Source organism: Aptenodytes patagonicus, chromosome 1, assembly GCF_965638725.1.
Source record: "Aptenodytes patagonicus chromosome 1, bAptPat1.pri.cur, whole genome shotgun sequence".
NCBI lineage: Eukaryota > Metazoa > Chordata > Aves > Sphenisciformes > Spheniscidae > Aptenodytes > Aptenodytes patagonicus.
The window spans coordinates 154,227,715-154,253,941 of NC_134949.1; the positions used below are offsets into that span (position 1 = coordinate 154,227,715).

At 43.3% G+C, this 26,227-nt stretch overlaps 1 protein-coding gene across 1 annotated transcript; it reads left to right on the forward strand.

Moving 5' to 3' along the window:
* The first annotated feature begins 15,606 nt into the window (after positions 1-15,606).
* Positions 15,607-23,586, forward strand: NMS (neuromedin S). The gene is made up of 8 exons (XM_076328911.1): positions 15,607-15,673; positions 15,831-15,886; positions 16,291-16,341; positions 17,449-17,508; positions 20,307-20,342; positions 20,790-20,831; positions 21,822-21,852; positions 23,445-23,586. The coding sequence occupies exons 1-8, from the start codon at positions 15,607-15,609 to the stop codon at positions 23,459-23,461; spliced, it is 360 nt and encodes a 119-aa protein (XP_076185026.1). The 3' UTR covers positions 23,462-23,586.
* The last annotated feature ends 2,641 nt before the right edge of the window (positions 23,587-26,227 follow it).

The following is a 26,227-nucleotide window of genomic DNA, read 5'->3' on the forward strand; positions in this document are numbered from 1 at the left end:
TCATGCTACACAGCACTTCACCCTGATTTTCCTAGGAGATCTTGTGTGGAGAACGTAAGAAAAAATTGCCAGTTATGGGATTGTGTGAATAAGTAAATACCTAAATAACGTCCAGTCCCTTGAAGTTGATTTGCCATGGAAGACTTGAACCCTAATAAAGTGATGCCCTAAACCCTAATAAAGTGTGAGGAGCACAGGGAAGCTTGCTGCAGGATCAGGGCCAACAGTTCAAGACAGGACAAATTCAGAAGACACAGAATTGTAGTAGAAGTTTCTGCCTGTCTCTGTGCGTCTGGTTACCAATTAATGAAAATAATCCAATGGAAATAGAGTTTAAAATGCTTTCACAGGTAAAAAATATATTGTAAATTTATTAGGGTCCAAATCAAAACTGATACAAGCAAGTTTAAACTAGTGCCTCTTCTAGAACAAGGGAGAAGAAACATAGGTTAGAACAGGCAACCTTAACTTAAATACTCACCTTGTGTACTTCTCAACCTCTCATTTTAAAGTCTACATCACTGTATGGAGCCTGAGTCCGAGACTCACTGACACACACACATGTAACTTGCATGGTTTCCAGTCCTGAGTTGCAGGTAGTAGGACTCCCTGTGCAACATTGGATGCCTCATTGAATGACCAAGATGCAGCACTCCTCCCTGTTAGAGGAGGATTTAGTCCCTCTGATCCATGCCTTTCCAGACGTGACTACCATGGTGTGCTATGCTGGAGCCTGACCAAGGCAGCCCAAGGACGCTGCCATTGGTATGGACGCTGTGGCCAGCCTACAGAGCAGAACAGGCTAATGCAAATGCATTGACAATGGTGCCTTCAGTGCTACGCTGATGGCTGCTAGCCACTGGTGAAGCAGCAGAAACGTAGATCTCACTGTGAACCAGTGGCCGAAAAACAGTAATCAGAAACCTAAGTTCTCTGCCTCACTCTGTTTGTATCAGCACCTTGGGACACTGCATCCTTGTGCCTCCCTTCCTCTACCTGTGAGGTAGAAATGGTGACAGTGATAGTTACCTTCTTGGCAAAGCACGTTGGAAATCTGTGGCTGTCACCAGGTTGAGTCTTGCACGGGCTAGAAAGTTGCTTCTTTCTTCAGGCTTCGGAGTGATGACTACAATTGCAGCCATGCACAGATTTATTAATAAGCGGTCTCCAGCTGTGGAACCAATTCCTGCCAGATTATCAGACTCAGCCCAAGTATTTTAACCTTTCAAGTATGTTGTTACTGACATGTATAATAATTAATCCAGTATAAAAGGAACCAATTTGCCAAACTAAGCACAGTTAATAAGCTTTGTTGTCAGTAATTGGGCCTGAAAGTGTCTGATGAAGTTGAAGAATGTGTTGCATAGGCAACTGTACAGTTGGATTATACAGTTGCTAGTTCAGGCCAACAGGATTCTTGCTACTAATAACGCTAAACTGTAGTGGGGTTTAGAGCTTTAAATAGGCAGAAAAATCAACGTTTGAGTCTGGGTTCTTTTTAATACTAGAGAATTTTTACAGTGCCAGAGCAATATAAAGGACAATTGTGCTGGTGAAAAGTCACCTTCCTCTCTCTGGGACATTCTAGAGTGACTGCGGCTTCCTCAGAGATATGCCACTGAAACCAATGGAAGTGACACACCCATTTTTCTCTAAGGACATGGGCCTAAGCTGGAAAATTTCATTTTAATAACATGTTCCATGTTTATGCCATTAAAAAAAGGTTTTATGTCCTAATAACTCTTGTATATCTTTATTCCAGGTTTGACGTTTCTCCTGGAAGAGTCTTACTTGCAAAAGATCAACATTTGCAGCTTGGCCAGTCAGGAGGACCAGGTGTGACACTGGACACCTGAGCTGCAAGAGCACATTCAAGCATTTTAAGAAATTATTATCTGTCAGTGGCAGGCTGTCTTGACTGCCCTTGGTATGAGTTAATTCTAAATAGCATTTAAGCATACTGGAATGTTTAAATGAGCCCCTGTCTTGGACAATATAAGTAATCATCCATACTGCAGTTTGCATTTGAACACATCCAGCCTAATCACACTGAAGGCACCCTCGTTTTCCTTGACCTGCCAAGATTATTCTACTCAGCAGAAGCATAGGCTTGCCCATATTGTTAAACTTATGCTATGTTTATTCTTTGCTCTTTGTTGTTATTTCAGGTTTTAATCCAATGCCAATTACTAGGATTAGTCTTGGTAGCCCTTGTAGTCGTGCTTTGCCTCCATAAGAGCTGACCTTAAGACAAGTCACCTGTTCAGCATCAAGCACTCAGGAAGAATAAATCTTATTTAAATCAGCAGGAACACATGCTTTTCCTAGTGCAGTGCCATTATTAGTGAAATCACCAATCATCTGCTTTGTGGCTGTGTTTCTGAGGCATGACTGATCACCAAAGGAGATCTCTTGTGTACAAGTACCTTGCTTTGCAACTGGTCAGACATGGCACCTCTGGCACATAATACGCTTATTAGGGTGTGATCTTCATCACCAGACTCTGTCTCTTTCTGGAACTTGAGTAAGCTAGTTTAAATGTGGATCTGGTTGATATAAGATAAAACATATAGAATACCTTGTGGCCTCCACAGTCATTAAGAGGTACTGCAGCAATCACAAAAATCAGACTGAGGAATACAGAAATACCAACAGGGGTATACAGCCTCATACAGATGCAGGATTTACTAGTATGGTGTAAATATTAAGCCTTACGAAGTGTTATATCTAATATAATACAGTAAAGTATTAATATTAATTCCTGGATTATTTTTTATATAAAATAACTTGAGCAAGAAGTGACCTATAAGGTGCATGTCTAAAATAGCTGGTGTATAGGAAAGACTGAGGTGTGTGGAGGGGTTGGGGGGTGGCTTAGGGCTGATATCTGCAGCAAAATCAGGCTGGCTGTAGTAGGAGCAAGATCAGATCCATAAGCAGCAAATGAAGACTTGTCATATGAAGATTAAGTCCACTTTTTATTTCAGGGTAGAAGCAAGTTTTATCCCATGATAAGTGCCTTGGAAATTGTTAAATCTTTGTATGTCATTACACCATTTGATTGCCTTCTGAGTAGGAGACAAAAAGTTTAGACTGAGGTAAGTACGTCATTAGCTGAACCATCTAGTTTACCTTATATTCTTAAGACACTTAGTCTGAGCTGGTAGTTTGAAAGGGAAAACAGCTTTGTGGGGTTTATTAACAGCAATGAGCCGAACATGTTGCCAGGGCTGGGCTAAAGTAGCTAACAACTACATTTAATTATCAAATCAATGTCAATTAAAACTGAACCCGATAATTCAAAATTAATTATATAGGTCATAAAATGAGTGCAGCCAACAAGCAAATTATCATGTCAATGTAGCAAGATAAGTCAATTCTTTAAACAAAAACCAGAAGTAACAATTGAGTTTTAAGTCCTAGTTATGGCTATTTTCCAATATAACTGGAATTTCCAGAGAAATTAAGACAATTAAGACAATTGACTTAATCAATTAGTATTCAAAACAAGTTACTTTACTTCAAAGTAACCTGCTACCGTCTTTTAACCCTCCCCTTTCCCCATGGCCTGAATCAGACAGCTGGATTTACCAACTTTCATTTCTCTCTGTGGTTGGCAGAGTCAAACTGGCAAGCAGCTGAGTCTTAAATTCAGCTGCTGCATCCACCAAGGGACAAATTAGTTCCAGGCTATTTCCAGGCGACAAAGTTGCTGTGACAGTGCAGGTACGGCGCTCACCATTGCATTTGTGACTTAGGCTCCAACGAGGGCAAGCTGCACGTGCCCCTGCCGTGCCGTGCCTCGCCAGGAGTTGCAAGATTGGTAATGCACAGACACAGAGCACCAGAGCTGCTGTGGGCACACATAAAGAAGCAAGGCGGGTTTTTAAGTTTTTTTGCCATTGCTGTGCTACTCTGAGCCAATACTTTACCTTGCCAGTGTTTGAGATCACACTCTCAAATGTTAAAGAAACACATAAGGACAGCGTGCTAAGCAGAAGACACAATTCCTGACTGATCTGGTACCAGTAGTGCTGCTGTAGCAAGAGTTGAGAGAGCTGTTGTCTTCTGCTTGATTATCACCCCGTTAGAAAACCAGTTTTGGAGCAAGCAGGAACACCTGAAGGAGGATTGAGGGGTGACTTTGGTCACGGGAGTGTGAGAAGAGAAAAAGAGAGGTGGAGGGAGGCACAGAACCTGGGTCCTGTTTGCTAATGAATGCATGTAGGATCAGTGTTTTGCATTAAGTGGAACAGCTTTCACAGGGACATTGAGTGCTTCAAATAATTTATAACTTGCTGGTTGGGGCTGGCTCTTGGGAGATGGCAGATGTGGTATCTGTCAGGAGGAATCTGAACATTTGTTTCCCGTATCCCAGTAACCCAATAATTAACTAGGAACAGCACCACTCTTGTGAAGGCAAGAAAAAAATGTTCATGCCAGAAATTCTAGGGGATGTAAGTCTAGAAGGGTTATCCTAAAACAACAGGCATCGCTCTAGAATCCGAACTCAGGGAGGCAAGTCTGTGAGAGTTGGGACTTAACTTCACAGCTCTTGGCACGTCCTCCCGGCCAAAGCAGTGCAAAGGCAGTCTGTGCTCCGGCCACGGGGAGTCACTCCCCAGGGCCCGTGTCCTCCTGCATGGTGCAGCCCCTGTGCCTTACCTCGGTGCGTGGTCCTCCGGGTGCATGGTCCTCAATCAAGAGTAATTTTGGAGCTATTTATGTCTGACTGTTTTAAATGAAAATTAAGAGCCTTTTTTTTTTTTTTTTTTACAGAATCTGGAGCCCGGTCCATAGTTTCCTTGATTCTTTATTTAAAAAGAAAAAGAGAAACACAAGGTGGAAATTTCTTGTGTTTTCAGGGGATAATTCTGCTGCCTTCCCAAATGTGAGCTGTTAATGATGTTACCATGCGTGCTTGAACTGACTATGCATGTTCACATGCTAAAATATTAAAAGGAAAAAAAGGGACAAGGAACTTCCCCAGTCAACACGTAGACAGAAATAGGGATAGGAAGAAGAGCTACAAGGGAGAAGTTGAATTGTTTCAAAGAATGTGGCCTTCAGAGTTGCAACACAGAGGTCAACAGAATTCTTCAGCCACTGAAACTTATGTTGAAGTTTCTTGCCCTTGAAAAACAGAGACATCAGGCCCACAAGATCTTCTAGCTTTATCTTGATTTTCTGTGGCAAATTTTTATTTCCTTCAGCTTAATGTTTCCCAAGATATTAGTGCACAGACAGTCTTGGGCTGCAACAATAAAATCTTGTTCTCACTAAGGTGACAACCCATGGGAGATTGTCTATTTGAAAGGTCCCATTTTTAAAAGGGATATATTTTAACTAGTTATGGCAACCACCACCAAGGAAAGCCCTGAAAATATGAGAGGTTGGGTAAATATAGAAAGTTTTATGAGACAGCTTTCAGCCTCAATACAAGGAAAAGGCTTGAGAGTATAAGATGATTTCAACATTTAATATAAAGCTTTGACATCTCCTCAAGTATAACTGATGGTCATCAACCAACTTCTCCATTTGTTCAGCTCACCCTAAGAGCAGTTGATGTTTTGGAACTGCGTGACCACCAACCATTCATCAAACCTTACGTCCGGACCAGCCGTGGTAGATCAACCATGAGAAGCATCATGGCTTATCCCCAGGAGTTTCTTCATCTAAAAAGAGGGAGAATTATTTTACTTCCTCTTGCTATGTATTCAACTCAAATGAAAGAGGGTTAATGAGATGAAATCTGTGTTCGCAGACAATCTCAGTTACAAAGCACACAGTTAAATGAAGAAGTCACTGTTGCTATTGCAATTGATATTTGATAAATAGCGATATTGAAGGTGCCAGTTTTATACTTCAAGCAAAGAAAAAAGTAATTGTTGTTTACTGTATTAGACTATGCTTTATATCCAACACTGCAGTGTTCAAAAAAGTATCATGATGTGTTTTTTCGCATGTTGCTCTAAATTGCAAAATCTACAACTGAGCTCAAAATGATGAAATGAATTAAAAAATGACCAAGCCAAGCAAAGACATGGTTTTCAAATGTGAACTAAGTATTATCACAAAAAGTGGATTTTTTAGTGGTCCAGGATACCATCTTGGAGCACAGATCCTACTGACACAGCTCTGTTCTCAGTTCCTTTAATAAATATTGTGGATAGCCCAGATCAGCTGTATTAAGCATTCCTCCTCTTGCAGACTAACGTCATAAATTCTTATTGAATACAATCTTTTTTGACCATTTGGAGCCAAACCTTTCCCTTTCTTAGGCTGTCAGCTCTTGCTGCAGGGCACTAGGTCCTCTGTTCATCTTCAGGCCCTGCTCACAAGAATCTTACAGAATCACAACTATTTCTTTTTTTAGCATAAGAGACACCCCAGCCCTGCATTTGGAAGCATCGCACCATTTAGGCACGTTTCCCCAGCAACATTGTCTTTATTCTAAGTTGTATCCCCAGAAAAGAAGGAGGCTGCCAACCATCCACCCACTTACTATTCCCTCTAGACATTCTGTCCTTTTATTTTTGACATCATTTAGCTAGTAGGCTTTCCCCGGTTTGAAAAAAAGCACCAGAGCAGTTAGCATGTGCTTTGTTGCGACATCTTTATTTCCTAATTTACATGCAGCTTCCTTGAGCACTCACTTCATTAAGGAAGCCATGTCACTGAGCAGTGACTCGTTGATCCAGGCAATGCAAAGAGAGCAGATTATTTTGTTCTCCAGGAACGATAACAACAGCAACACACTGGGCTTCATTCTCTTGGATAACTCATGGTGGTAGATTGTGCCTAGCACTGTTGTTGTCGAAATGCGTTCCTGTAATAGAAGTTATTGGGTCAAATCAATTTCTGCTGTTCTCTCAATGATGTTGCTGGAGTTAGAATAGGGAAAATCAATTTTTGGCTATGTTTTCTCTGAACAGAAGGCGGGGAGCTCTGCTTGATTGCTTCTTTCTTTGTTTTATTGTCACGCTGTAGTCAGTACGAGGTTAATGTTAAGCCACCACATGCATGTTTCATCTTATCCAACTCCCTCTTCCCCCAGGAAAAATCCCTTTTTTTCACTAGGATTTCACAACTGGATAAGTGAGATGCATTATTTATTCCATGGTGAAAATAAAACTGCTTTAAAAAATGCTTGTTAATGGTAGTTTGTTACTAAAGTTATTTCAGCACTGCCTTTCAGAGTTGCAGGGAAGATCCTGGACTGTAGCAGTATCATTGCTATGTGCCAAAAAATCAGCAAATGACTAGAACCTGTCAGGTTACAGTGTCAAGTGAATGTATAATTTTTTTTTAATGTAAAACCAGCAGAAATTGTATTCACAAATATATTTCTCAGGTAGAACAGAGGACAACTGAAAATATTTTTCACTTGGTAGCTTGAATTTTGGAAATGTATCCAATGCACTCTTTAGAATTTGTTTTTGAAATTTTATCACGCATCATGAAGCTTTAATATAGTCTTTATTGGCTTCTTTAACGTTGAACTCATATATCTTACTGCATTTCATCATAGATGAATTGTTTTTTAATTTTACAGCCCTCCTCACTCTTTCATTGAACACTGTCTTCTTTAGACACTGTATTGCTGGCCAGGAATATGATAACTTTGTCAACAGAAAGAAAAAGAAAATTTAAATTGCATACAATTAATTCTCCTGTCTCAGGACTATTCATCCAACTAAATAAGCACAATGTGATCTCCAGTTTCATATGGCTTCATGAGAGTCACATACTTCTAGCCATCTCAAATCTCTGAGGTTAGCAGTGATAAACCAAACAGGATTCACCAGTTATTGCACCGTATCTTTTTATATTAACAAGTGAGGAGATGGAGTCCCAATGTGTCGTCTCTGCTAAAACCTCTCCCCAGCAAGATGTACTTGGGAGAAGGTGGCTGACATGACTATTGGTGTGGCTGCTTGTTTTCTTTTTGAATTTTGGCTTTTCCTCCTCCTTCATCAATTAAGTCCTTCCAGGTAAAAACCGTAAGCACTCCTTGTTTTTATGTGTGGTGTCTAAAAGCAAATTATACTGTGGAGAAAAGTCTGTCTTCTCCAGTTACTTGCAGACAAGAATGCGAGAGAGGCTCCAGCCTCTGCTTGTTTCTGGTAGTAGGGCTGAGACAGGCAGGCACGGCGTTTGACAGAATATGAGGGATAGAGCGCTCCTCTGCCGAGTCAGAACTTGGTTTTCTCTGTGGATAGTCACTCTGAGAGACCTAGCTCTCTGCTCCGTTCTTTGTCATTATTTCCCTCAACTCATGCTTATTCTCTGTCAGTATTTTCCCCTTCTTTTTTGGCTTTGGAATAGTTCCTTCTTTATTTCGGAGCCTTCAGAGCCAGCGGAAAGTGCAGCAGTTGCCATTTAAGACAGACAAGATGCATTCTCAAGATGTGTTACTATGAAAGGGAAAAGAAAGCTCACCTTATTTCGTGCACAATGTTGCTAGCATTGAGGGACATTCAGGTGCATAACTATCACAGGGAAAAACTGCTCATAGTTTAAATCAAATCAAGATCGAAGAGGTTTATTGATTTATTAACAGCACATAATTAATGAGCAATTGGTGAATAATATATTCAAGATCAGTACCAACAGATAAACCGCAACACTAGACACTCACAAACTGTTGCTGAACTCCTACAAATTTTTGAACACCCTTCTATAACAAATCCCCAAAAGTTCAAGTCCCGCGCTGGGAGCGACAAGTGCCCACCCCCCTCCCATGGGTGTGGGGCTCCCCTCCTTGCCCACTTCTCCTTTGGGGGATGTGTCTGCTCTGGCTGTGCGTGACCCCCCACTGCTCCTGACACCCCCTGAACCTCCATGCCACCGAGGAAGCCCCGCTGGGCCACAGGCGCAGGGTCTCTCTGCACTGCACCCACCAGGTCACCCCCGCTGGGTGCCGGCTGTGTCCCCCGTCCCACATGGATGCTGCACCCTCTGTGCTGGGCAGGGGCCGTGGTGTTGTGGGCCCACCCCGGCACTGCCAAACCCTGCTCTGTTCCCATCCCCAGGGCACTACCCTCTGTTACAAATTTTGGTGCATCGTTTGTACTTCTTTTCAAGCTCACTCCTTCTTTGTTTCAAAAGACTCCAATTCCCTGGTTACTGCTAAATCCTGCTGATGGTCGTCTTCCTCTTTAGCAGGACCAGTTTGGGCAAACGTCCTCTCAGACGGTTTCTGGCGCCCTGCTCACACATGCGGTTGACACTCACGTTCCTCTCTTACCAGGCCATTTTGCCAAGGGTGGTCCACAAGAGCAATCCCCCACACAACATTTTGCTGGCAAGAAATACTTCTAAAGAAGAGAAAGTAATTGCAGATGGGGAGTAGGAGCTACAAAGTGTCTGTATTCCTGCCACCACACCATCATTCTCCCTCACTTGTCTTGTCTGGCCGCTGCATCGTATTAGGGAAACTCTTCTTCTAGACATTTATGGCTAACACTGGCTCTGGATCTTTGACTGGAAACAGTGGTCCCTGTTGGGACCACCACCACAGTGGCTCAGCAACACGCAGTCCCCAGAGCAGAGACCAAAGTGAGCAGAAGGGCTCGTTCAGGTGGTCTGGAGTTCTTGGAGGCATCGAGTCCTCCCCTGAGCAGGGAGAGCCCTCTCAATTCAAGGTTTGGCCTACATGGAACAACTAAACTCAAGAAGATAATGTGCAAATAGGATGGTAATGGGGCCAAAGTCTGTAAGACAGAGTCCTTAATTCTATGCCTATAACAAAAGCCACTGTGCTTCTGCAAACAGACCTTTGGGAAAGGACAACAATTTAAAAAACTGCATTCAAATTTATTTGAGGAGATTAAAAGTTTTAAAAAGACATTCAACTGCGAAACTGAGAGACCCCTCCGAAGGAAAGCCTGCCTTTTGTTTGCCAGTGACTCTTGTGGCCAGCTGCTTACAGGCAGACCAGGCGGATCTTTTGCAATCTGCCTTAGGGAATGGGTCATACATACTCTGCACGAAGGGCTCTGGGACTCAGGTGTGTACAGAAACACCCCTCGGGTGAAATGCACTTCTCAATAGAGGCTATAGGGGAGGCATCACTACCGACAGGCTATTTTGGACCCTAATCCAAATAGTGTAAACAGACTTAGTATTAATGGCTCTAAGTTTATTGTTGTTTGCCAGCCTGGTCTGATTGCTAGACTCAGGAGTGGCCATTTCCATGAAACTTATAGTTCCAGTATTTTCAGGCCAATAAAATGCTTTAAAAGCTTAAAAGCTTTTGCTTTTTGCTACAGTAAAGCGTTTGCGGAGCAATGTAATCTAATGAGATAAGAAAATACTCAGGCCAATGAGTGTCCAGGCATAACCACTTCGGCCAGAGGGGAGAATGAAAGTTAGCTCAAGTCTTACAGCTGTCAGGAGTCAGAAGACATACACGAGTTCATACAAATGAAATTTAACGTCAGGGAAGCAATCAGTTCATTTTCAATACCAGTAAAATTCTGTATAAATACATTTGACCTGAAACAGAGTGAGAAAATTAATTGCTTTCATATTAAATGAGTCAAATTACTTAACAATAAAAATACAGATATCTTGAGCAATAATTGTACGTGACGGTGTTTGAGTACTTACTCATCTTGAATGGCACTCAACTCAGATCTCTGACAGGAGTAAGTGCTGCTAAATATGGCTAAGGGAAGCAAAGCTTTGGGTTAAACTCCTTGCTCCTCACTCAGTGACAGATGCATAACTTGGAGTGTCCGGAGGCCTGAGCTCCCAGTTATTTACACATGCAGCTTCCTAGATGGGTTGTTTCTGTGCATGGTCTTAAACTCAGGCAGATGATGAGCAATATGCCCAACAGAGGGTTGGTGGCTCATGTGATATTGAAATGGATTAATATCGTCTGGTAGTTTCTTCTCTCTGGCTGGTGGGTTTAGAGCGAGTGGTGTTTGAGGAAACTTGGTCGGGTAGTAAAAATGGTCTGGGATCGGTTCTCCCTGTAGCCAGCTCTTGGTGAGACAAACATTTGTTTTAACAAATTCTTACATATTCTCTTCACATATACTAATGGAGACTTAGGATTTGGGTATTTGCCAGAAATCTGAGATGTATGAGATATATATTAGCCTATATCCTTTACTCTAGTAATCAGTGTAAGGTATCCATTACCACAGACTGTGGTAATCCCTCTCTAATCACAAAATTATGATTTACATATAACGACACTCAAAGAAAATTAAAGCTACAAATTAAATCATTCAGATCTAGGAGGCATGGATGAATGAGTGTCGGCATTATAATTCAGCTGTTAAAATCAGATCTGTTCAGCTGGCGATGCTAAGTATATGTCAGCCACTCCAGTATTTGACTGAGAGACCACCTGGAAATTTCTGGTAAGGCACAAGCTAAGGAGTCAGGAACAGATCATTCTGGATAAGTCCTTGATGAAAGCTCAACCACAGAAACTGATTGAGTTATCCCACCGGCTGCCTAAGCAGAACAGCATACTGCTTCCCTGCCAGACTGGGGAAGCAACAAATAAAATTAAGCCAAGTGAAAGTTCCAGATTGAAGATCTTTTCAAATGCCTCAAAGTGTACTAATTGTAATGAACTTTCAGCCCAGTATAGCAATATAGCCCATTGCCACAGTACTGTTTCCATACAGTACAATCTGGTAGGTGTAAATTGCTTCATTTCAGAGGAATTTCCACTTCTCTGGCTGAACGCAGCAGACATAAAATCACGTTTATCCAAGAAATTAGCCAAGAAACTATCCAAAAGAATGGAAACATTCAGATTCCTGGTCTAGTTCCATAACTTCCCCATTAGCACCTGTCCTCCATTTTGATGCTCTTGGTTAGCATCTTGTCTTTGAACTCCAGCTGTATGAGGCATGCTTTTACTGATCCCCTTGAAATATTTACTTGCTGCCCTACTGAACTTTAAGACTATGGCTTTATATCTGTAAAGTATAGCAATCCAACCACAAACAAAAGAATAAAATTAACTATTCTGTACTTATTTGACATTCTGACCATCAAATCAACACCTGTACTAAAAAATAGACTAGATGTCCATTTTACAAAAGTGTGATTTTTTTTTTTCCACAGTCTTTTTTAACACCAGAAATTCAATGGCCAGTGTGTACTGGTGAAAGCAAAGTTTGGGCCCACAGCTCTGAGTGCCGAGTGGAGCCTTGCCCATGTAGAAACAAAAAATGAGGTGAGCTCTCACCATTCGGACCCCTTGTCTGTGCTGGAAAGGTAAATGCATGTTAAATAAAACCACAGTAAACCAGCCTAGTATTCAGCATAAACGGGCACTGTCATACTGAATACAAGATGAGCAGGCTTTATGGCAGGTTTGCCTACTAAATGCCCTCCACCTTCTGCAGCTTTTCTCATCTTTCCAAACAGATCGTGGGTTAGGTATAGAAAGCCCTCAGAGCAGGATAAGGCTTTATACCAAGCACTGCCAAGCTGCAGCTGGCGAGAGGTGTGCGGGAGCAGAAGCAGCCAGAGGGATGCACTCAGGAACTGCACGATGGTGACATTTTGCTGACTTTGTCCTCACTGTCTGCAATTACCTGCTGATTTCATTGCAGGGATCATTTACAAAAAGGAAGCCAGCCCTTCACCCTTATGCCTGTTGAAGGCAAATTTTCTTCCTATTCTTCATTTATCAATCACAGCATGTTTTAATCTAAAATTATGGATGCCATAATATTGCTGTTGCTAAATATATGCCAAGCCTTCTGACTCACCATAAAAAATCCTCTTGTTTCTCACTGACCCCCCACCAAAGCTTCATTTTTAACTCATTTGTGAATAACTGCGGGCACTGAAACTCTTAACCTATTTCTCTCTCTGCACGCAGGACCTTAAAGGAGGAATTTCATTTGTGCAGTGAAAGTACGGCTCATTAATGTAGCTTGGTGCTGACCTATCCATTGGTGGAGCTGCACTTTAGCTAACACCTATGAAACGAAATGTGCGGCAGCAGCAGAAAGTTCTGATTTAAGGAAGGAGAATGTGTTCATAATATGACACATTCAGCTATTTGAAATTTTACTTTTAAACACCTTTCCCCATTCTTCCCTTATACTGCACAGGCACTGATAAAACGCTATTTTCAGTTTGGTAATAAGTTGTACTGATTTTTTTTAATGGAACTTGTATGGCTTAATTTTTATCTCATCTTTAAGCGTAAGCCTCACTTGAAGCAAATGAATAACTCCCCAGGCTTCACAGGACCAACATGTAGGCAAAATTTGCTGAAGGAAAGCACAGGGTACATTTAGGGTACTTACTGGGAAAGGGTGCACTAAAGCAGTGGATCCTGCACTGGGCATGAGAAGGAGGAAGGAAAGGTTCAGGCAGCATCCGCTATTTTACTTCATAAAGGATAGGTTGTACCAACCCAGCATGATCACACCCCCCTTTCCCTATGCTATTGCAAAAAATTCACACTCCTAAACTCAGACACGGGTAAATACTTTGAAAGGGGCTGTTATTTGAGAGGCTGTGTGGGACAGAAGTGGGATTTTAAGCAGATAATGAGTAGCCTGAGGAAGAAGGCAGCAGACTGTGCCTTCCTTACCAGACTGGGAAAGCTGGAGAACCATGTCCCATTACAGTCAATAATCACTTGCAACTTGGTAGGTGTTTAATAGTATTCTACTCTAAAACGTATTTAAAAGTAGTAGTATTTGGTATGCTAGTATTCGAAAAGATAGTAACATACACTGCATCTAGAATGGCTCTCTAAGATCCCATGTTTCTGTAGCATGGGAGTGATTTGGGTGCAAAATCCGTGATAAGCATAGCAACAGAAACAATGTTGATGAACAATGATTTTCAGTTTGGTTAAAGTGTCAAAAGACAGAAGGAAGATAGTTAATATGAAATTGTGTAATCCTTCAGAGTGTCTTTACCCGTCTACCTCTGATGGGCCCAGCTCACGCTAGTGGTCTCTGTTTTCACATTTCCATGACCACATTGGCATAAATGACATTACAGCTAGTAGGAATCTGCTGCTTGCTGCCATCAAAAATAAAATGCCATCTTCCCTTTTCTGAGAAAATTTAACAAACACAGAGTGTCCCTTCACTCCAGGATTGCATGGGCTTGGACAGAAAGCAGGGTTACTGCGGAAAAGGGGTATGGGCTTCCTGGAACCCTGCATCTCCTCGTTACTCAAAGCCTGGGAGGATTTGCTACGAGAAACCATCATCACAAAACTCACTGCAATCTGCTTTAGCTCCCATAAAGGGTAAAAATTCTACAGTCAGAGGGACTAATCTCTTTGAATACTATCCCGTCTTGAAACTCCCACTTCCAGTCAAGACGGGTGAGAAGCTGACAGCTGAGTGCCTGCTATAGCAATGTCTGACCTCTCCTGACAGCTCCCCACTCAGATTATTGCCCCCAAAGGGCTGTGATGAGGCGAAGACGGCCGCCTCTCCCAGGGGAAGGAACAAAGGGTGAACTAATGGTGCTGGGGTCACTCAGCTGCTCCTGTGCCTCTCCACGTACTCAGGACACACAGTTGTGGAGCTGACGAAGTCACATGAAGTCTGGCTCCCCTTTTCTTCTCTGTGAGAAAGCGGGCACGTCTCCTCTCTGACTACTCTGAGATGCTGAGATGCTCCCGCCAGGAACAGTCCTGCCGTCATCCTTTTAGTGCGCAGCGCAGCCATTGAGGGACATTATGAGACGAGGTGGGCTGCTGTGCCAATAATACCTTCTGCAGCTTTTTATGTCTTATATCCCACATGGAGCCATTGCCTCCCAAACATCTCTACTACACATGTGAGAAATTGGACAACTGGATATGTATTTGCTTCAGCAGGCCCGAAGGCTATAAAAAAGAGGCTGAGAGGATGCTGCCTTTCTCCATCTCACATCTGATTAGAAAGCATTGCCCTTAGAACTAGCACAGAGAAAACTAGGAAGCATTTTCCAAAGTCAAACCCAATGATTAAATCAGGACGAATAGAAAATCACCTTTCTGTTACGAGCAGATCTGTGTCTTGTCTACAGTCGTACCCACTACGAAATGAAGAGGTGGATGGCTTTCCTTATTTCACATGAAGGTAAATACAGTACAATGGGCCGGGACTTGTTCGATATGAAAGTTCACATCCCTTCTAATCAGAAGGCAAACTTTATTTCTCAAGCTGCCACGAGGAGAAATATTTTCCAAAGACTCAGTAAGCCCTACCACAAAACTGACTGTTCTGTTTAAAATGAAAATCCCAGCAGCTCCGTCGCTTCTCCTTGCACAGCCTCTCCTTTCCTTCCCTCCCTCCTTCCTTTCCCTCACCTCTTCTACAAAACCAGCTTTGACGGAGGTGTCCGAAGGGCGGAGGACGGGGTGCCTGATGCAGGACCCCGGGAGCCTCCCGCTGGCCCTCCCGCGGGCGGGGGTTTCTCGGTCACGGCGGGCCGGGCCGGGCCGGGGAAGCGGCGGGGGGCGGCGGCGGGGGGCGGCGTGCGCGGCGGCGGCGGCGGGAGCGGTGCGCGGGGCCGCCCCGGCGCCCATTGGCTCGGCGGCGGCCCGGGCTCGGCGCGGCCCCATAAAGGCGGCCCGTCCGCCCGCCCGCCCGCCGCTGCCCCGCCATGCCCCCGCCCGCCCTGCCCTGGCTGCTCGCCGCCTGCTGCCTCTGCGCCCTCCCGCGGGGCTCAGGTACGTCCCGAGCCCGGCACGGGGAGGGAGGGAGGGACGGGACACAAGCAACACCCCCCCACAAACCTTGGAGAGGGCCGTCTCCTATCGAGGGGCGCCGTCGGGGCTGGGCTCCGCGGCATCTCCGCACAGCCGTGTCCCCCCCGTGTCCCCGCAGGGTTCCCCCAGCCTTTCTGGCGCTACAGGGACGGCGCGGACCTGCCCAAAAGCCAGGTATGTCCGTCTTTGCCTTCCCCGCCGGCCCGTCTGGAAGCGACGCGCCGTGGAGGTGTCGGGCAGAGCCGGTCCAGCCCGGGCTGGCCCGAGGGAGGTGGGAAACGAGACTCGCCCGTGGCAGGGAGCTGCGGTAGGAAATTGGCGTCGGACTGGAAATACGTTGTGAAATCCCCGGGGTGGGTGGCAAAGAGAGTAGGGAGGCTGAACCCCTTTGCTGCCCGGGGAGGTAGATGGGGCAGGTAGGGGCAGGGGTGTGATGTGCAGCTGTGTGCAGAATAGGATACCTGAGCCAGCAAAAGCCAGGTGGGCTAATAACCAGCCAGTCCTGACTCCCTGAGCTAAAATGCAGGTCCCGAGGTATGGAAGCCCCACTGTTAATGTCTAATCTTTACTTCTTAAAGCAGCTGGCGCTGTGTTTCAGTCAGTGGATGGAACTGTCTAATCAACCCCAGGTAAATTGGCTTTGGTAATCTGTTTGATCTGCTGGGACTCTCTTTCAGACATACTAATTGCACCACGTAACCCTCAGCATCGTGGCTGCAGGTGGCAGAGCCTCCTCCAGAGAGCCAGCGGCTCTGGAGAGCAGAGCAAGTTTGCTGGTGTACATGCTCTCCTCTCTGCAGAGCTAACCCGGACCTAGAGAAAAGAAAAAAAACATGCTTTTCTTCCCATCACAGTGGTAGCTAGCACCGAAGCAAGAAGCGCCGGTCAGTGCTGTAGGAGTTACAGGCAGGGTCCTGCCTGGTCCCGGCTCTGCAGTGGTGGGTGGATGGTGCTCAGAGGAGAGGGGAGCGAGGGGGAGGTTTCACAGCTCCTGTCTGCTGTGATGCCTCTGGCCCAGAGCTTGCAAACACTTCAGACTACTGAGTAACTTTGAAAGACCAGCCCCACTGCATTTGATACCGAGCCCAAGGGTCATCTTCATTTTCAAAGGGGAGAGAAAATCTTTGTAGGATCAGCAATTATCTGGAAATTTTCAGCATTTTGTGCTGATTTTTTCTCTTTTGGAAATCTTTCAGTTTTGTAAACCAAGACTGGTGGAAAACAGTTCCTAGAGCCCCTTGTTCAGGTGTCTTACATTTTACTTCGTTTGGAGCTGTAGTTATTTCTTGTCTAATGTGATTGCATGCATCAGCAAATCCTTGTTCTGTGGCAGTGAGTATGGGACAGTATATTTCAGTATATGGTTAAAGATTATAGTACTGATTGAAATGCTTATAGATGAAATTGAGTGGAGATTAAATATGCCAAAACCCAAACCTATTTGTAGAATGCTTAGCATAGGAAAATGTATTTTAAATATAAGAGGCTGATTTAGGTCTCTCTATAGCACAAGACTATATTGTAGTCAGTAGTAGTAGCATGTGTACTCTCCTCGTACAAAATACTAGTTTTTCAGCTCATAATAGCTTCAGTAAGTCTTGCCCTACCCTGAGTCGTTTTGGTGGAACCGTGTTCAATTTACATTGCTCTGGGATCAGAATCGGGTCCATTCTCTGTCAAACCATGTACACTACATCCTCTCAGTAAATGTATTAAAGTACTGTTTGGTTTTGCAGATCTCCAGCACTGTTTTGGATCTTTGTTATTCCATATTCAACAGCATGCATACCAATGAGGTAAGGTGTAATAGCTTCTTTTACTTCAAAGCATCCCGTCCTTCCTTAAACTTAAAAAGCAACCCCTCCAAAACCAACTTCTTGACATTTCTCTCCAAACAATAATGCATAATCTAATACCGTCATGGTTTAGGAGATGCAGGAGAGTATATAAAAGATTTTTTCTTCTCCTTAGTAGTTTGCATGTAATTCTTAACTCCATTAAATTATATATCAAATTGCTGTTTTTCACCGATTCAGAGCTCAAGAACCAAAACATCCACTTGCATCTGGGGTCAGTATTTTAACCTGACCCTCACTCTTGAATAATACAGGGTTAAATATGCTAAAAATATGTGCAACTTTGGATCAACAGCATACTTAAGCTCATGCTGAACATGGAGTCATATGATTTGCTGTACTGATTTTAATACTCTACTTGGGCTTATTTTTGTATTTCTGAGTCAGATCCAAAAGATTATGTTGAGGAGTTAAGTATAGCTCTTCCTCATCGGTGCCGTCATATTAGGACCTAGCTCAATGTCAGTTCTGCTTTATATCAATTTTTTATTATCGCCAGTTTATTAACAGCCTTTCCCATAAAATTAACTTGGCCCCTGGGTATATTAAAAAGGCCAATTCACTTGTGGAGTTTGAGTCCTCTGTTTTTTCAAATCACAAGTAGAGCCTTCAAGACAATAATAGAAAGTATTTTGACATGTATTTCAATATCTCTTCTTGCCAGTCTTTAGCTTATTATAATTCCAAGCATGCTTTCCTGAAGCAGGCATAAAACTCTACAATACAGAAGTTGATTGTATAAAAAATTCTAGCATTTCAGTTGTAAGTCTAATAAATGTTTTGAGTTCAGTATTAACTCTATACTTCTGCAGCTTAGCTAATGAGGGGACATCCAGAATCATCAGGTAACTTTGAATGGAGCCCTATTCCTGGTTACTATTTTAGTTACCAACTTCGCAAAAAATTCACCCTCTGTTATGCATCCTCAAGATTGGGAGCTGGATCTCGTACAATATCCTTTCAAGAGATATGACTAGTATCAGCTATATATCTGCAGTATGATTTCTCAGTGTGGTCCAGTTAAGTGGTAGATCAAATCTACATATGAAATATGGAAAAAAAAGCTATGCAAAAAGTACAAATTTTTACCCAGCAGGTTGAATCTCTTATAACATGAAGTTGTACTTTCTCAGCCCACGAGGAATCTTGAGAAGACACTGCAAACACGAGTCTGTATGTAGTGCACCCAATGAAACAGTTAGGAAATCCTACTGATTTCAGCTGGTCTTCAACTTTCTCCATGATCCCATATTTGTGTGGATTTTTAAAAAAATTTTGATTCAGTCAGAGTTACGGATTATGTAGAGAAGGTAGACAGTGTTTCAGGAGAAGGAGTGATGCCTCAGCACTATGAAAGGCAAAGTCGATAGCAATTTTAGCATTAATGGAACTTGAACTCCATCTGGGGAACTTAAAATCTTTTGGGAGAGCTAACAGACTATTTAGTTTCAATGTCTGATCTTTGAAAGTGCCATCTGCAAGATTTACCCAAAGGAATCAAAAAGAACTAAATATCTAAACCCAGCTACATCGCAATCACCTCCGTGAGAGTTTGAAATTTCCATCCTAAAGTCAAGCCAACACACTGTTTAGAAGCTCAGTTTTTACCATGTTTCTTCCACGCAGTAAACTCTCATCTGTTATAAATTAGCTAGGATATTTGAAACTGCAGGCTAAGTCATGAGTCAGTCTATCTTTGGTTGGTATGTAATAATCATCTCAGAACAAAACTAGCATTCACAGTACCTCTTTGTCATTGTCACCTCCCTTGCATCCTTTAAAGCACCTTGATCGGGCAAGCACTTTTTTCTTCCGCAGTATTTGATAGCCCTGTAAGTTGATGTCAGTTGCTCTATAAATCATTGCCTTGAGGCTTGAACCAAGAACAGTTTAACAAGAGGAAATCCTCGTCTCATACCCTGAATCCTGATTCCCTCCTTCTTGCTTGGATATTTTGTCTTTTTAAATTCCTCCTCTCCAGTTTCCCATCCACATGCTTTTCCTGGGTTCTCCTCCCCTGTCTTCACATCCTTGCTCATTATATGTGCTGGTTTTTCAAGCCCACCCCAGCTAACTAAACCTGTTCACTGATGTAACTGTGGCTGCGGCACAGGGAGCTGTCCCCAGGCGGGATCACGCAGCCAGGCAGCCGTGCCGCAGGCAGGAGGGCTCCCGAACCAGATGTACCAGGCTGCAAGTTCAGGGCTTCATTAGACTCCGAGCTCAGTCTGCTCCCATGAAGTTGCGGGGAAGTTTCTATTCCTTGATGTAAGGCTGAGTAGAAAAATGAGCAATTTCCTGAAGAATAAAGGGTGCAGGGGAAGGCTTAAGACCAGCAATCATGCCTGGGTTAAAACCACGGGCAGTCTGAAAGGTGGAGAGCAGCCACATTTTAACAAGGTAAGAGCTATCAGAACAATTCAAGCCTGAGGAATGGAGCTGCTGCGTTCACTCCAGGTGGAGCTCTGCTTCACCTCCCAGAGCATGGCTGTGCTTTGCGGTACAGCGAGGGAAGCGTGTCGAATGAGGGTAACAAATGGGGTAACATTAGTTAAGGCAAGATTTAAAATCAATCTTTAAAAAAATCCGTTTGCTGCTGTTCTTGTATCTGTCTGTGATATGTGTGATATTCTCTCCTTTCTCACGTGGAGTGGAGCAACCTCATCAGTGATGGAGGATTACTGTAACAAACCAAAGAAATGACAGCATCTTGATTAACTTACACTGTCCACTTGCAGGAATCACAGATTGCTGCTGCAAAGTTTACAAAGAAGGTATGTAAATGTGAAGACAAGCGAGTAGGAATGGACAGGGAAGTATGGCCCTTTCCCTGTTTCATTTGCTGCTTTTTTTTTTTAAGTCAGCTTGTTCTTTTTCAGTGGTTGGGAAGTGAGCTGTGCTGACCCTGCTTCTCAAAGCAATCCACCATGTTTAAAGCTTTTATACATTTTTTCTAAAGCCCGTGAATCTTTAGTTATGGTAGTTTAGTATATTTACATTAGACAGAATGGATAGTTCTTGACGATGCCCCTTTGGGTATTAATTTTTAATCAGCATTCCAGATGAATGGGCATTGGGGACTATCAACATCTTTTTGTTTGCATGCTGCTGAAAAAGGCCCTGAATTATTGATATTTTGATGGAATGACACTGAAACTTGTCAACAGATCTATGGAACTGAGTTTAAAGTATCTTGTTATTGTTTGTGTTTTATTTTACAGGATAGTCATGGGACTCTGGGACGGCCTTTTTTCCTTTTCAGGGTATCTGCTTCTCTTACTCTTTAAAGATTCTGAATCACAAACCATGTTATATATCTATAGATGAGCAGCTGTTTCCCTTCACAAATTCTTGCTGCACTTGTTTTGAGTAGAGGCCAAATATCCCTTGCTTGAAACCTTAGAGCCATTTGCTTAAAAAGCTCTGGTTCAACTAAAAGACCACAAGATGATGAGATCTGGGGTAGTAATGGATTAAACACTTTTATTTGAAGAGGTGACTCTGCAAGTGTTTTTATCTTGAGCCAAATCATCCAAAGACAGAAGTAGTATATGGCTTGTATCTCTGAGACTGCCAAGGTGCACTGATACTAAATGCACCAGATAAAACATGTGCGTGAGCTGAATGTCCACTTGGTCTGAAAGTTCTGGCCAGTAAGTGATGGCACGCTGCATAACAGGGTGAAAAGCCAAAGCAGAATTATGGACATCATCATTTCTCATGTTTTTCACCCATTGGCTTGCTGAACTATGGCATGGTCTAATGCAGAATATGCTGGTTTAGACACACTCTGATTAACACCAAACTAGTTTTTAGGAATATCTTCAACATGTTAAAAAAAAAAGTTATAAAGTAGGTCGTAGCAGGTAACCAGAGTCCCAATTCAGCTGTCACTTACATTTTTGGCTCACTTCAAGTGTGTCCAGCCAGGTACTTGCAGTGCTGGTATTTATATCCTCTTTCTTAGTCATCTACATAGTACCCCAACGAACTGGGACCCAGACCCTTAATGAGAATAATTAAAGCCAGACTGTTTAGCTGTTTGGACAGAGGCTGAATGAATATTTCTCAGATTCAAAGGCAAAACCCACCCTGCACAGATCCCCTTGTATTTGACGTGTTGTCCCTTTAAAGGAAACCTTAGTGCAGCTTTCTTATGTACTCTGTCTGCATGATGGGAGATGTATTTTGGTGTGCTTGTAAATCTGGCATCTAATACTTCTGCACAACCATCTAATTATTATATTTTTCAGCCTCGAAATGGAAGAACTATCGAAGGCAGTGGTAAGTAGTCATCCAAAAGTGACAAGAACTTATTCTGTTTTTTCAATAATGATGATCCTCGTGACAGAAGGAGTTACTGAGAAGTATTACAAACCTAGATATCCATGTGGATGTTTCATATGGACAGTAGGAGGTGTCTGGGCAGAAATGCATTTTTTTTTCATGCTCAGACTTACAGTATACGCTCTTGGTAAAAGGAATGTTTTCTTCTCTCTTTAAGGTTCAGTAAGGAGGAGCTTTCATTCTCTGCAAAATGATAGAAATGGTACAGAAATTATGAAGTTTAAAAACAGAGGGTGTAAATTGTACTTGGAACACAAAAGCTAGACTCCTCTGTTCCAAGAGACCTTCAGTCACCTAATCCTACTTGAGAGCCCACTAATATAGATCTCTGCATGCAGGTGGAAGTCGTCCTCACATCAGAAGTAGGACCTGTTTTGGAGTAAATATTAACTAGAAAGAGCAGGGGTGGGGATGTAAGGAAGGAAGATGGTGAGATCTAATAATATCACCTAGCATTTGCATATCCGTCTTTGAAAGTGTCTATTGAAGGTCTTGGTGAGCTTTAATGGGAAATGGACAAGTCAGTCAATGTACATGTGTCCCCTCCTTCAGTCTCTCTTCTTCCAATATTTTACCCCACAATAAAAGATCACCATTTTCTGTTTACAATGTAACAATTACTTCCAGCTGTTGACTGAAAGGGTTGGGTTTTTTCTGGACAGGACAGGAGGATAGGAAAGGAAAATTGCAAAGAGAACACAAGCAAAGAATACCTTTGCTGTATATGCAGGATTAAACCATTTCAGAAAGAAAGGAACCAAAGACTCGAGAAACTGTTGTAGAGCAGCATTGTTACTTGCTTGCTCTGGTCTTAGGCACTGCCCTGGGCATCTATTGCTTCTCATGGATGAAAGGAAGACAAGGAGCTAGATGGATCTCTGGTTTGAGCCAGTGCAGCTGTTCTTGTGTTAGGTACACGTGTGTGGGAAATGTTTCATAGCTATGAAACCTGTAGGGACAGGTAGTGCTGCCCAGATCTGTTTAGAAAAACTGGAAGCATGAGCTGACAAGCACTAAGTTAAGCCAAACACTGAGAGAGAGTCCCTATAGCTTTTGGGCAAAACAGTTCAAAAACAATTAGAGTAAACTTGCTTCACAGTACTCTGTGAAGTACTCTGGTGTTAGCAGAATTGCTATGCTATCAAACAGACCTCATTAAATGGCTAGTGTAGAAGCCACTACTCTATAATGATGCCCTAGCCTTACATATAGCAGTAAATTTTATCCACAGCCAACCCGGCTGCGAGATGCACGCCATGCCTCCATACCTTGAAAGAAGGACAGTGGAGTTAGGACATGGTGGGAAGAGAACTGTGTGAGGAGGGGAGGATTCATGTTTGAGTGCAAATAACAGACCTGGGCACTTATCCAAACTTCCAAACTCTCATCCATCTTAATCTTCTGGTGCTAGAATTTGAAGCCATTTCATTTCTAACTTTGGGAAGGACCAGACATACATAACTGAATATGAAGTCATATTCAGATCAACATAACAACATAAAATATGATGCCGTGTTAATTTGTTTCAGAGTATCATGGAATATGAAGTTCGTGTCAATTTACCAGCTTGATGACTTGGTTTATACAAAGAAAAGAGACTTCTCGTTGCACTGGTTGTCTATTATGTGACTCAGCTGTCTGGAATTTGCTGTTCCATGTAATAAACTCGCAATCATTAATTCTTCTTGTCCTTTTTTATTGAAGCAGGTACTAGATTTCATTGGGTTGTAGTGTAGCATTGCCTGGTTCCAACTGTATTCAAAGGAAATCAATCATCTGAATATCTATAATTTTCAAATCCAACAGTGCATTTTATATTTATAACATCTTTAATAGGGTCATGAATGATAAGCCTGCCCTTTTGACTAGATATATTTCCCCAGCATTTCAGAATGTGTCCCAAACAGCATGATAAGATATTAAAATCAATAATGATATTAATTATTTAATTATTATTTTTAATAACTAAGGGGTCAAGTATGATAATTGATGAATCCAAAGCACTGAAAGAAGTGGAACAAGTACTGTGGTTACACACAGGCACTATTTGATCAGATGATGTATTTTTTTTTTTTTTCAGCCTTGCCTTACTGGCTTATCGTAAAGCACAAATGAGTCACGAGAGATATTCTGAACATCTGCCCTTTTTTGTGAAATCATGCATTTAAACCTGTGGTGCGGCCAATTGTGCTTGCGCTGTATGGAGTGGGGTGATGTGTTTCGGTAGGTGGAGACATTTATGGGCAGAAAACTTAAAGTATTAAGCAGTTACTTCCTTAGGAAGAAAAGAGCATTGTAAAAGCCAGGGTCTAGGGATACACATCAGGTTGGGATTCTTTAACACAATGTCCCACAGCATTTGTTTCCTCAAGCCCTTTGTTATCCCCCCTTCCCCTCCTTGGCTACTCAGTCCTAGTACCATGGCATGGTACCATCTCAGATACACTGGCACAGCCACATGTGAACTGGATTTGGGAACTCCTCTATCTTTAAAAACAAACCCTGAGAAACCTGTGAGGGATTTTTAGGGGGTTTTGGCTGGGTAAGGTCCTGATTTGGGCTGTATTAACAGAAGTTTGGTTGGTAGATTTAGGGAAGTGATGAGTTATTTGGCAATTGTTAGACCACATCTAGGGTAGAGTGTCCAGTTTTGGGCCCCACAGTACAGGAAGGGCATGGACAAACTGGAGGGAGCTCATGGAGGGTCTCCAAGGTGGTGGGTACTGGAGCGCTTGCCACGTGAGGAGATGCAGGGGTAACTGGGCTGGTTCAGCCTGGAGGAGGGATGCCTTCAGGGGCACCTAACAGCCCCTCCGGTGCCTACGAGGGGTCACCAAGGAGACAGTCAGGCTCCTCGCAGTGTGGTGTGGCAGGACAAGTAACAACAGGCATAGGTTGAAGCAGGAGGGGTTGAGACATCCAGGCAGTGCAACAGGTTGTCCAGAGAGGATGTGCTGTCCAGTCCTCAGAGGTTTTCAAGACCAGAATAGACAAAACATGGTCTGAATTCCTGCTTGGGATCAGACTAGAAACCTCCTGAGGTCCCTGCCAGCCTCAGTTGTTCTGTGACATGAGTACAATTTCATGCTACATATTTCAGCCTCTAACAGGGTCAAGCCCTGGCTGAATTGTAGCTCCTGTGCCTCCACCTGGGCTGGTGGGGTGGGGGGTCCCCAGGGAGGCTGCTCAGGGCAATTAAGACCTATTTGTGCCCTCATAGCACACTGTTGCTGTTGTTCACTGGGTTGTCAAATCCTGTTGGAAATGATTAGCCCATGGAAAGACCACCAAAGGGATGCTGGCTCCTCAAGTATTTGGAGCCAGCTGGGGTGCCCCTCTGAAAGAAACAGCTAAGCCAAATGCAAGTGGTGGGGTTGCACCATGGTAACACAAATAAATATGAGATAATGATACAAAAGCACAGCAATGGCACTGCTGGCCTGTTCCGTCTCAGAGGCCAAAGCTGAACAGTATCAAGTTTTGCTCAGTTCTGTGTAAATATTTGTACTGGTTTGGGCTGGGATAGAGTTAATTTTCTTCACAGCAGTGTGTATGGGGCTGTGTTTTGGATCTGTGACCACAACAGTGTTGATAACACAGGGATGTTTTCGTTACTGCTGAGCAGTGCTTACACAGAGTCAAGGCCTTTTCTGTTTCCCACCCTGCCCCACCAGCGAGTAGGCTGGGGGTGCACAAGAAGTTGGGAGGGGACACAGCCGGGACAGCTGACCCCAACTGACCAAAGGGATATCCCACACCATATGACATTGTGCTCAGCATATAAAGCTGGGGGAAGAAGAAGAAAGGGAGGGACGTTCGGAGTGATGGTGTTTGTCTTCCCAAGTCACCGTTAAGCGTGATGGAGCCCTGCTGTCCTGGAGATGGCTGAACACCTGCCTGCCGATGGGAAGTAGTGAATGAATTCCTTCTTCTGCTTTGCTTTGCCTATTAAACTGTCTTTACCTCAACCCACAAGTTTTCTCACTTTTACCCTTCCAATTCTCTCCCCCATCCCGCTGGGGGCAGTGAGCGAACGGCTGCGTGGGGCTGAGCTGCTTACTGGGGTTAACCCACAGCAATACTATACCATAGGCAACTCATGCTGTGCTCTCACGATCAGCAGTGGCTTCCTGCACCTACAACACGTTTCAAGAATAACATCTATTTGGGCCTTGAAACTGGTTAAATAAGACTGATAAATAGGTGGTAATTTGCAGGTGAGGAACTAGCTTAGGTTCCTCAGCCATATTTCTGTAGTAACTGTGGCTCCTCTGTAAAATGCACAGGAGAGCTCTTGTTCACTGACAAGTGG

What these genes read in the sequence shown, in the direction of transcription:
- NMS (XM_076328911.1), top strand. Translation starts at nt 15,607, where the DNA reads ATGCCCCCGCCCGCCCTGCCCTGGCTGCTCGCCGCCTGCTGCCTCTGC. An exon ending in ACAGCATGCATACCAATGAG is followed by an intron (nt 17,509 to 20,306) that starts GTAAGGTGTAAT and finishes GTCCACTTGCAG; the next exon opens with GAATCACAGATTGCTGCTGC. An exon ending in GGCCTTTTTTCCTTTTCAGG is followed by an intron (nt 20,832 to 21,821) that starts GTATCTGCTTCT and finishes TATATTTTTCAG; the next exon opens with CCTCGAAATGGAAGAACTAT.